This window comes from Panulirus ornatus, chromosome 17, assembly GCF_036320965.1.
Source record: "Panulirus ornatus isolate Po-2019 chromosome 17, ASM3632096v1, whole genome shotgun sequence".
Classification (NCBI taxonomy): Eukaryota; Metazoa; Arthropoda; class Malacostraca; order Decapoda; family Palinuridae; genus Panulirus; species Panulirus ornatus.
The window spans coordinates 17,754,781-17,767,638 of record NC_092240.1 but is presented as its reverse complement, the minus strand read 5'-3'; the positions used below and the strand labels follow the sequence as shown (position 1 = coordinate 17,767,638).

The following is a 12,858-nucleotide window of genomic DNA, read 5'->3' as shown; positions in this document are numbered from 1 at the left end:
TTTCACTGTTTACACGAAGGACTGATTCGTCCTTCTATCAAGTACTGCTCCCACATCTAGGGTGGTTCTAGCTCTGTATCCTTACTTCAGAGAGTTGTGTGGACAGCGGTCCGACTTATAAACTTTGAGAGGCTGACTTCCAAACTTGACCCCCTTGCCCAACGCCGCAATGGTGGTTCACTTTCTTCTATCGGTATTACTTTGGTTTTTGCTCCCAAATGCTGGCTGCCTGTGTGCTCACACCACTAGCTAGACCACGCAATACTCAGCATCAGTTGCATCGCATGATTACAGTGTGGCTTCTTTCCCTACACGTCGAAGCTTTAGAACTCTCTACCTTCTCAAGTTTTTCCCAATAACTATAACCTGGCATATTTCAAAAGAGATGTTTTCCAATTCCTCCAAAGTTCGTAAATACTTTCCCTTGTCTTTTCTTTTTCCCTTTCATAATTCTCTCTATATTTCAATTACGGCCAGTCATTGAGGTGAACTTTTGTCCGCGACTGAAGCCTTCAACATAAAAAAAAAGGCCATTGTTCTGGACAAAATTTTTCCTAGACTTCGACTAGCAGTGTCCAAAATACACACAACACAGTACTGACCTGCTGCCACAGTATTACACGTGGACAGTTCTGAAGAGGTTTATACTGGACACAGATCACTTTCCTTCGTATCTTACATCTCTTTACAAGCTTTACGTATTACCTTTTTTCTTTTTTTGTACGGGCCTAACGGCGGCCCTAACAGACCTTCTTGGGTAAGCGTGCAGGACTAACTTACGCTCGCTTTTTGCTTCAATCTGTTAAATGAAGGAAACCGATAAAAATTTCAGAGAATGGGTCAGGTATGTATAACAATAAAATCTGCCAACCACTGAACCATTGACTAATATTATGTAGAAATCGGACATACATCTTTTCCACACACCATAACTGATTATGATCCATTCATATCTTACAAGTTAGCCACAAGGCTAGGATCTTGGAGGAGAGTACAGGCGACGACCACCCGTTGACTGATAATTCCACTCGAACTCGCTCATTCGACATAACAACGGCAGGAAACTTGTCCCTCATCAAACATCAACACCGTCCGAAACATTCAACATACGAAACCTTCGTCTTCGGCGATAACAAGCTCTTTCACCGAGTCTATACCTTCTCTGCTCTCAAGTTCCACCACGTGAATGTCACTTCCACTAAACGTAATTAGATATTTCTCAAATCTTCGTTGATGACAGCTGACGATGTTGCACTCGTGTGGTTTCCAGGCTATTTTGATGTCGCTGTTACTCAGCCGCCACACGGGTCTTATACTCATTTTGGAGGCTCTATCTACCCAAAGTGCTCGGTCTACCACCGAGTTATACTAACGCTCTGTGAGGTCAAGCCAGGAGAGGAAACTTTCTCACTAGCAGAACAAAGTGAATCAGGTTACAAGGTTTATATCACTCGGTGACGCTTACAGTCTTCGGTAGATGCCCACATGTTACATACAAAAAACTATGGACTACATTGCTTAAATTACAACAGTGGCTATATCGAAAATGGAATACATATTTCACCAAAATTTAGCACAAAATCTATATCGTTGACACACTTGCTACAACTTAATCAACATACACTACAACAAAATAGGTATTAGCGCTCCCTAATGTCCGCCATAACTGAAATATAAGGCAGACAAAAGTCTCAGCTCAACAATTTGAAAAAAATTCTGCATGGCATATCTATCTTTCTACCTGATATACATCCGTTATACATTCAAACTTGTCATGATTCCTATCTACTGAGTTACTGTAGCACTTGCTAAAAAAGATGAAACAAAAATACTCAATATGCAAATCTCAGCAGCTACGTGCCCTAAGGCCTAATAAGTTCGTCTTCTTCACAGGTGATACTTATGGGGTACGGAGGAAGTCTGTATCGTGGACTGTTCTGCGAGAACAAGACACACCACTCACACACACACACACACACGCGGTAGTAGTGACGTAATGTTCAGCACACACTATGTGTGTATTCGTGGGACATAAACATAGGACTGCAGCCACGTCTTACCATACGTCAATTCTCTTGTGTGTTGGTCCAGGTCCAGCTGGCTGGAGATGAAGCTATGACTATACTGCTCGCTTGTCTGACCGGAGGGATAGGGTCTCTGGGAGCCTGAGGATTTAGAATGATTTTCTTAGAGGGTTCTTAGGAGTGTGGACATCACAAGGTTCGACAGATGAAGGAGAGTAATGGGCTCTCGGGTTCAACCGCGGTGCTCCATAATCATTTTTCGTCATTTAACCCAGAAGCCACGGAGGGCAGTTCTGCAGGAAAAGTAGTTCTTGTAAGAATACTTTAAACATCGCTAATCTAAGGCAAAGGACGACCCACCGAAAACATCCCTCACCTGTGTCTCTGGTTCTTCTTTGACATAAACGACGATGGCGACGTTCTTGACCTTGCGAAAAGTCTTACAAGAATTACTAGTCAGTCAGAGTCAGGTAATAGTCTTGTACCATCGCGACACATAAACCCCAGGTTCGTCAGTCATACGGGCCTTGCCAAGTACTCGCGCAAGACCTGCCATGCGCGTCACCACCATATACTACTTACGTAAGTATTGTAATGTTTTTCTGTTCTTCATTCCAAGACAAAGAGCCTTATAGGATACATATTGCCCAACATATGTAGTGTATTCCAAACCTTTGTATATTTTTCAGACCTTAACTTCTTTGATTCTCCTAATACTGACATGTGTGAAAAGTTAACAGACCCGTTCGAAAGTCCCATAAAATTTTATGGTCAAAACTAAAAACCATCTGAGGCCCATCTATAGGGTCGTCCACCTCCTGGTCAAGGACACAGTGGCCCACTTCCTGCCCAAGGACATAGTGGCCCACCTCCTGGCCAAGGTGACGGTGGTCCACCTCCTGACCAAGGACATAGTGGCCCACTTCATGGCCAAGGTGACGGTGGTCCACCTTTTGGCCAAGGACATAGTGGCCCACCTCCTGGCCAAGGTGATGGTGGTCCACCTACATGCCAAGGTTAGGATGGTCCACCTCCTGGCCGAGGCTGAACCAGACCCGAGGCCAATGTGACCTATAACCCAGGGCTGGCTGACGGGGAACTCCCAGGACAACACTGAACCGTGTCTAAGTCCCGCAGAGGTACGTGTCTGCTCCTCCCGGGTGGACCACTGGGGGACGTGCCTCCCTCCTCCTCCTCCCCCAGCCTTCCCCCTGGAGGAATACCTCGGACCAACAGGAGGAAGTCTTGCACTCTTACCTCCACTAGGAGGGCTTACTGTTTGCCACACTAGGACGTGCCTGCTAAACCAACTTCCCCACTGACATACGCAAAACACTCATTTTCTTGAATACCTCAAGGTCCGTCAACCATACAACAATATCCAGGAAATAACACATGCTGAGGTAAGGGAGAGCAAAAAACTAACACAAAAAAAATAATGTCACTCCGGTCTATCAGAATACAATACCTCGGGAATTACATCGAGGGTTATTAGGGAAGGTATCATGGACTCGTTCGTCAGCGTAAACAAATCTATTGTAAAAAAAAAGAAATCTCGTTGAGAGAGAGAGAGAGAGAGAGAGAGAGAGAGAGAGAGAGAGAGAGAGAGAGAGAGAGAGAGAGAGAGAGAGAGAGAGAGAGACAAAACAGTAGCACAATCTTTTTGAAACAAATTAGCCGTTTACGTCTTCTCTAGATCGTAGCAGACGGGGGAAGTATATATCATAATCTACAACAGGAAAATCCCGTAAGCCATGGTTCTCAACTCAGTAATTCCGCACCGGCACGTCAGGCATGGAAGACCGCAAAATATTACGAGTGCAATCAGGTTGTGCGTTGACGAGGAAAACACCTTCAACATCCAGGACTAAACAAACACTGTTCAACTGCTTGCAGCAATCAGTCACACTATGGCTTGGACAGTCAGTCAGATAAGTAAGTAGGCCCTGTGTACTTCGTGTGGCAGATCAACTAAGCTGTGGTGATGATAGTGTGGGTCGATGGGCCGGCCGCGGCCTCTACAAACTTAGCTAAACAATGACCCAACTCAGAAGCCTGGACTCAGCCAGAGCTGTAGGGGAAGAAACCCAGAAACCATCGTAAGGTAAACGTAAGGTTTGCCCTACGATATATCCCGTTTTCTTCATCCAGTGGGACGGCTACAGCCGGTACCTGTGGCCTTAAATGACGTTATCGAATATTGTATGAAACAGTTGCGTCAGACTGAAATTACAGGAAAAAGTTTATGTACCTCATCATATGTACACAGACACACAGACACACACACACACACACACACACACACACACACACACTAATGGACGTGCCTCTTGCTAGAAGCTAATAAACATAGGTGTTAACATGGTTTATATATTCTACCAGAAGCTAATAAACATCGGTGTAAATATGGTTTGTATATTCTCCCACGAGCTAATAAACATCGGGGTAAACATGGTCTGTATACTTCATTTCATAAATTCTACGTCTTTACAATTGTTATCTGTATGCTGTTCCATCCTCGATTATCACACGTGTAAGCTTTATAGCTGACTAAATCAATATTACGTAGGGTCCGGAACCCGAAGCGTCTAGGAATTTATATTATGCGGCGGGGAGAACGACGTAAAAAAATTATGTGCGGCCAGCAAGTCTTAACACGTGACCAATGATCACGTGGTTATTGTATTTCTGGTAAACAAGAAAGATAAAAGAGAGAGGGAAAGACTTGGGGGGGAAGGGCAGATGGTTTTCAATGGATCTTATTACCGTATCATGATAACCACATTTGGCTTTTTATTGGTTCTCATTTGCTGAATATAAAGCTTTATGTTGCCTTTTCTGAACAAACTCATACTCTCCTAGTTCAGGTTTTGTTCTGAGTATCTGAATGTACAATATAGTTCTACATTTATGACTATTCATATGTCATGTTTTACTTCCTAGAAAAGGTACTTTGTGGCCTATGTTGCAGGATCACCACGTGTGGCAGACGCGGCCCATCACTGACTATCTACTAATAAAGTGGCCGACTGGTTCATAATGGCTGTGGAACACTGATCAAAATAACGTAAAGCGTACCATTCTCAGGTATTTACAAGAACTAACAAGACCCGAACCACGGTATGGTCTGGCCTGAAGAGTGAGGGGAATCAAGATGACGAAGATTTTGAATGCATCGTCCTGGAAGAAGACAGACAGTACGACCTGACTCTTAAGTGATTACGTCATTGGTCACAGCATCGTGATCATGAGGTTCATCGAACTTCCAGCTGCGCAAAATCTAAGAGCGCACATCCAACACTCGAAACGTTGACGGGGATGAGCGGGGGCATCATCACCTCATAATCAAAACGTTACGGTAACCGACAGTGACTCCTGGTGTTTAATCTTAGTAGTGACGAAAATCATACAGATACACAGGTACTGCGTACGTCTACTACAGTGAGCAATGTACATGAAAGTCGCTGTTCACAACCAAGGCGACTGTTCTCTATTACCCGTTAATGTACAAGTGGACGGCCTTCTTTCTCTCACATGAAAAGTTCGCAATGAAGTTAGAAACGTCTACTTAATAATACATAAAAACGTAAACAACCATCTGAGCGGGTAGTTGTTTTCTGCATACATTTTCAATTATATATATATATATATATATATATATATATATATATATATATATATATATATATATATATTTCATTTACTTATACTTTGTTGCTGTCTCCCGCGTTAGCGAGGTAGCCCAAGGAAAGACGAATGGCCCAACCCACCTATATACACATATATATACATACATGTCCACACACGCACATATACATACCTATCCATTTCAACGTATACATATATATACATACACAGACATATACATATATGCACATGTACATGATTCATACTTGCTGCCTTTATTCATTCCCGTCGCCACCCCGCCACACATGAAATGACACCCCCCCTCCCCCCGCACGCGCGCGAGGTAGCGCTAGGAAAAGACAACAAAGGCCACATTCGTTCACACTCAGTCTCTTGCTGTCATGTCCAATGCATCGAAATCACAGATAGATAGATAGATAGATAGATTGGTAGATAGACATAGATACATAGATAGATGTACTTTTTTTCCTTTCTTATCAACAAAAAATTCAACTACCATTTGTTTTTGAACAAAAGTGTTCAAACATGAAGTCAGAGGTTTACGCACTGTCGGATTAAATAATGAAAGTACCGGGAGCGTCAGTTGGGCTGTGGACGCCGAACGATACGCCTCGCTAGCAATTGTTTTTGCTGCCGTAAGACGACAAAGGGGGTAATTTTCCACCGGTGACAGTAAACAGCCCTTGAAATAAATGTCAGAAAGTTCACTGTTCAACGAATGGAAATATCGACACGTATTGGCCAAGAGCAGGGGAAGCACTACTCTACCGGACGAACGTGTCACTAAATCTCCCAGCAGATACTTACCTGGCTTACGAATCACCACTCAAAAGAATTAAGTCCTACTTCTGGCAAACCTATCACTTAGGATCAATTGATACAATACCTACTTCTGTCAAACCTATCACTTAGGATCAACTGATACGATACTACACAACATAACTTGGCATGAGAAGATTGCCATTCCTTAAGTAATCACTAAATATCCTAGGCTTCTCGCATTTCTCAAGCACGAAAGAATATTTACAACTGGACAAGGAACGCAACCTCCACCAATATTTTCTTACCTTTATCGTGAATTTACATCCTTCTATCTCACAATATTGTGTACCGGGAAAAATCACGGACGAATTCTCCTCTGACGATGGCCGTAGACACAGACAGTAAAGTAGTACATGTGGGCAGTCATCAGTGCCTCTGACCATGGCTATCCATGTACGTGGAACATATCAAGTTATACGACTCGCTGTGAAGTCTCCTGCTGGAATAAAGCGGTGACGGCTACTGCTGACACATACCTGGTATGTGACGCGGTGACGCTTACTTCCGGAACCTTCCCATCACGTACCGCAATGACGGCAACTGCTGGATCATCAGATGGGCAGTGACGCCATGACCGGCACCTGCCGGGACTGAGGAAGGCTCTGTATTGCTGAGAACAATAACAGAGTCAGTGTTGTCATTCTGCTGCGACAACTTTAAAACCTCTTTCATGAACCGTCACGTCGTAAACACCCACACCACCACCACCTAATCTGCACAAAACATGGCCTGCGTCTTGCAGAGGACGGCAGTGTTTGTGTATGTGTAGAATGTAGCGACGTTATGTCAGCAGCAGGGGAGAGAGAGTAGCATCTTTACCTGGGTGATACAACCGAGTCAGTACATGAGGAAAATACCTGAGCGTCATCCTCTTGCATCATCAGCATGACGACGCACGCACACACACACCGGCGCGTAGGTTATCAAACACCCAACTGCGCACATATCGGAGGGAAATACCCTTGCGTCCATAACTTTCAGCCTGGTGTCAAGTCCACACACACACCTTTCCTATTCTTACTATCTAATACCCGCCGATCTCCTCACCAGCGCCAGCGGCATCAAGATTATATGGCCATAAGCATCACCTTGCGGTAGAACGATCAACATCTACAACCTCAGGCAGAACACGATGAGAATTCAACTACGCAGCCCAAGTTGCGGACCACACAAAACTGTCCGATCATTAATATTCTGAAAAAAAACCCTGAGATATGGGCCATCTCATTATTATGCAGGACATGTGCACATCATTAAGATAACACAAAGAGTGAAGATTAACAAAAATAACTGATAAAAAAAATGAATTAACCAAAATACCAAGCGTTGAAATGTGAGCCATTCAATTACATCTTTTTTTTTACCGTTGATAAATAAAGCATCAGCACATATCTTCAATGACGATGAATGTCTAAATAAGTTGTTAGATAACGTTCACCACACTCACTAGTAATGCCTCTCTGTAAATATGAAATTAACTAATAATCACAAACCATGATCTTTACATATTTTTCCACCACCTTAATTCCTTATCACTGTTCATATTAAAGCTGTCCCTACCTGTCAGTCCAAGACATAGCCTTCAGGAACTGAGATGGAATCAAACGAACATTTTCAACATTAGCGCCGGATTCCTGTTGTGCTCAGGACCAAGTGTCCTCATGTGCATTATGATGTTTTCACAGTGGGTCTCACTCATGCTCTGATACGTAAAGGAATATAAGAATCATCTAATGAATGAATCGCAGGTTGTGTGAAATTCTGTTAAGACAGAATATTCTCAACACATTCGAAGTATCTAGAACTTTAGTAACAAGCCTCTTCTAGCGAGCACTGTTAGTTCTCTGAAATTCAACTTCAGGCTATACCTTATGATAAGACTTAATGAATAATATATATATACATTTTTTCTTTAAACGTTGGAGGCTCCACACCCAACATGGTGAGCATCAATTGGCAACACATGTTCTTCGCTGTATTTTGAGTAATTAGGCTAACGCCTGGTCTCTGGGCATGTGTCACTGGCCTTGCAATGGACCCTCGCCCTCCACGGCATGTCGATCCGTGCTAGCGTTTCACGCAGCGGCGCGCCGTACTGCGCCCGCTGGGTCGAGCACGTCCTAAGCACGTCCTTGACGCTGCCCACAGGACGGGTCGTCACACATCTAAGCTCTCTCCCCAGCTGGGACCCTGTTTAAAATACAAACCCTGAGTGTCCCTGTAGACATATTACTGGCTCGTTACCCATACTGGGAATAAGCCACTGTAAACACAATCGCAGCCACAAAGGAAGGTATAATTCACCGGGATTATTACGACTGTATGACCTCTCCACTTCCCGGGATAAGCGAACAGGACCTTGATGATGATGAGGGCGTTCAAGTTCTCGTCTGAGACACCTGTAGAGGAACTGCACAGACAGTACACGTCTCTGTCCGGGCGAGCGCCAGATTCCCAGTAGTGTTGATGCACTTTCCTAAACTAAGCGCTTTACCAGTTTACCTCTTCGATCTCTCACGCTCGATGCATATTCTTCGTGACATCATTTGATACCGTCTCACTGTATGTTCTTGTTTGAGCACCGTAAATAGTAAACTTTTCACCAGGCCTAATCCTATATGGGACCTGCTATGGCCGATCTCGTGCGTTCTGCGAGTGTAACAATTTAATGGCTATAATTAACCTACAGCTCTACTCATGATACATGCCACAGATGACTTTACGCACTAATTCACTCACATTCTTCTTACAATATGACAATTTGCTCCTTACTATGTAAACAATCTTACGAGAGTACCCATTATTAGCATCTTCTGGTGGATACTTCTGAATAATCATGACGAAGTATCCACCAGAATAACCCTGTCTACACACCGTGTAAGGAGAGCAAGGTCAGATGTTAGGTCCCGTAATTAGTGCCCACCTGCACTCCACGGGAGTTAATGAAGCCCCGCCTCTCTGCTACCTCTGTGATTTTAAGGATATCAACGCTTGTATCTTCCCCACTCTGTCTGAGGAGGTAGCATAAGAAAGTACACACTGTTTCATATTTTCTCTTTCCAGTGGTGATTGTGCATATATCTCTTCATGGTGAAGTGAAGGTCCTGCATATATATATATATATATATATATATATATATATATATATATATATATATATATATATATATATATATATATGTGTGTGTGTGTGTGTGTGTGTGTGTGTGTAGGTAGTAGGTAGGTAGGTAGGGAGAGAGAGAGAGAACGATGGACATATGCATTTACAGTTTATGCCTACACTACAAGGAACTTCACGATGTTATGGTCAGACAAACTCACTATATATATAGTTAGTTTCTTTTTTTCTCCTTACCGTATGAAATCCGGTGATACTTCAATACTTCATTATTCTTCTATTTTACCCACAGAACAGTGTGCTGATCAGAAGTTTCTCTCCTGAGACAGAGAAGTAATAACCATTTCTAATAATAGTTTTGTCTCATTATCGGCTAGAGAGCTCGAGTGCCCCATCCTTCCAAGTAACTACAACAGTAAACAAGATAATGCTGAATATCATACCCCCCCCCCCACCAGCACACGTCCTCACTCGCGTTCTTCTCTTGTTCTATTGTCCCTTCTCAGCGTTCCATTTCCTAAAGCTATAATTACCTTACCTCCCCAATTATGTGCATAACTTATTTCTGGGCCTTACCCACTACCCTATCTACATTCACTAGACACACCTCGTCTTTCTCATCATGACGGCAGAAGACCTGACTTCGATGGAGCTGGAAAAATAAAAGTCCCAGTAAAGGTAGTTTACCCACAGACATTGACATGAGACTAGCTGACATATAAGCTTGCGCTTCCCACATAACCACAGCACAACTGGCTCAGGTGAGGCGTGTGGCGTTATAACGCGAGAATGCAGCGATGGTATCGCTTATTCCAGTGTTCAGCGGCCTAAACCTGACGAACTTTTGTCCTGAACAATGAGCCTGAACAATCAGCGTCCCCAGGTAACCTTCACGGACAAAGAGATCTATTAACACCAGGGTTACACACAGTCTGTATGGTGAGAACCCCCGGCCTATCATCCCACGAGGACATCCTGGACATGTCTAACATGCGGCGACACTGTACAATCCAAGGCCAGTTCTCTAGCCACTTTAGGATCCCGTTCAACTCATTACCATTCTACGTAATCTGAACCATTATTATTTGTCGGTTCTATGAATCGTTCAGCATAAATGTTGATGTATGTTATTGTTACAACGTACAGTAGTCATCCTCATTTGTGTGACAGAGTAACTGGTAATGTTTGTAGTTAAATGGGTGAATGAAATACTGGCAGCTGCGGTGCCTACAGAATCAACTCCCTCCACACCACCCGACACAGGGGGTTGTCCCCACCGCTTCCCTCCGTCGAGGTCCTCCCTCCCTCAGCGTGCGATCCTCCTCCGCTCCTGCTGGCCTTTCCTAGTTTCCTAAACCCCTTCCACCTTCCACACACACAGTAGGGCGTCCCCTCTAGCACAGTCCATCATGAATAACACTGCTATAAGTGTTGTCCACTGTGAGTATATCACATGACTACCTCGATGTCTTGCCAAGTCTGACCATGACAAACAAAGACTTTACATCCCACACTTAATGTAAATGTAAGATGATATGGCTATAAACGAATACCTGGCATAAATTGGAATATATATATATATATATATATATATATATATATATATATATATATATATATATATATATATTCATACTATTCGCCATTTCCCGCGATAGCGAGGTAGCGTTAAGAACAGAGGACTGGGCCTTTGAGGGAGTATCCTCACCTGACCCCCTTCTCTGTTCCTTCTTTTGGAAAAAAAAAAAAAAAATGAGAGGGGAGGATTTCCAGCCCCCCGCTCCCTTCCCTTTTAGTCGCCTTCTACGACACGCAGGGAATACGTGGGAAGTATTCTTTCTCCCCTATCCCCAGGGATAATATATATATATATATATATATATATATATATATATATATATATATATATATATATATATATATATATATATATATTTATTCATATATATATATATATATATATATATATATATATATATATATATATATATATATATATATATATATATGTATGTATGTATATATCAATTAATATCATTATTTCACTTAGTCTCTGTCTCCCGCGTTAGCGAGGTAGCGCGCAAGGAAACAGACGAAAGACTGGCCCAACCCACCCATATACACATGTATATACATAAGCACCCACACAGGAACATATACATACCTATACATTTCAACGTATACATACACATACATACACAGGCATATACATATATACACATGTACATATTCATACATGCTGCCTTCATCCATTCCCTCCGCCACACATGAAATGGTAACCCCCCCCCCCCCCCATTCGTTCACACTCAGTCTCTAGCTGTCATGTTTGATGCACTGAAACCACAGCTCCCTTTCCACATCCAGGCCCCACAAAACATTCCATGGTTTACCCCAGACGCTTCACATGCCCTGTTTCAATCCACTGACAGCACGTCGACCCCGGTATACCACAACGTTCCAATTCACTCTACTCCTTGCACGCCTTTCACCCTCCTGCATGTTCAGGCCCAATCACTCAAAATCTTTTTCACTCCATCCTTCCACCTCCAATTTAGTTTCCCACTTCTCGTTTCCTCCACCTCTGACAAATATATCCTCTTGGTCAATCTTTCCTCACTCATCCTCTCCATGTGACCAAACCATTTCAATACACCCTCTTCTGCTCTCTCAACCACACTCTTTTTATTACCACACATCTCTCTTACCCTTTCATCACTCACTCGATCAAACCACCTCACACCACATACTGTCCCCTAAACATCTCATTTCCAGCACATCAACCCTCCTCCAAACAACCCTATCTATAGCCCATCCCTCGCAACCATATAACATTGTTGGAACCACTATTCCTTCAAACATACCCATTTTTACTTTCCGAGATAATGTGTGTGTGTGTGTGTGTGTGTGTGTGTGTGTGTGTGTGTGTGTGTGTTATGACCTGTGCTTTACTAAAAGTGGAATAAACAGTCCATCTCTCTATTATGCCTCTAAAAGCTACCTTGCTGGAAAATATACATAGTCGAAAACGAGTCAAAATCAGACACCACAAACACCTTGCCTTATATAAGAATGTACCGACACAAAATGTGTGAATAATCATAAACACCCCCGTCCATGACTGACACACCAACGGTCTTGCATCACAACTAGTCTCGGGCAGTCACGTGCCAATTTTCAGTAGAGGGCAGGTGAGGTCATTCTCTCGGAAGACCCAGCAATCAAGTCAGAAGGTAAAACCAGTGCAGA

At 43.1% G+C, this 12,858-nt stretch overlaps 1 protein-coding gene across 4 annotated transcripts in view; it reads right to left on the bottom strand.

Annotated features, from left to right (window-relative positions):
* LOC139754593 (inositol hexakisphosphate and diphosphoinositol-pentakisphosphate kinase-like) overlaps positions 1–12,858 on the bottom strand; it is a 268,273-nt gene that overhangs the window by 211,259 nt on the left and 44,156 nt on the right. The window contains exon 1 of one of the 4 annotated variants that reach the window (XM_071672000.1): positions 6,740–6,940. The exons of 2 other annotated variants lie outside the window; for them this stretch is intronic. In XM_071672000.1, the coding sequence (XP_071528101.1) occupies positions 6,740–6,877 (138 nt within the window). In that variant the 5' untranslated portion in view covers positions 6,878–6,940. Of the gene's footprint in view, positions 1–6,739; positions 6,941–12,858 lie in introns of those variants that run through there. One more of the 4 variants, XM_071672005.1, reaches the window with a different exon arrangement.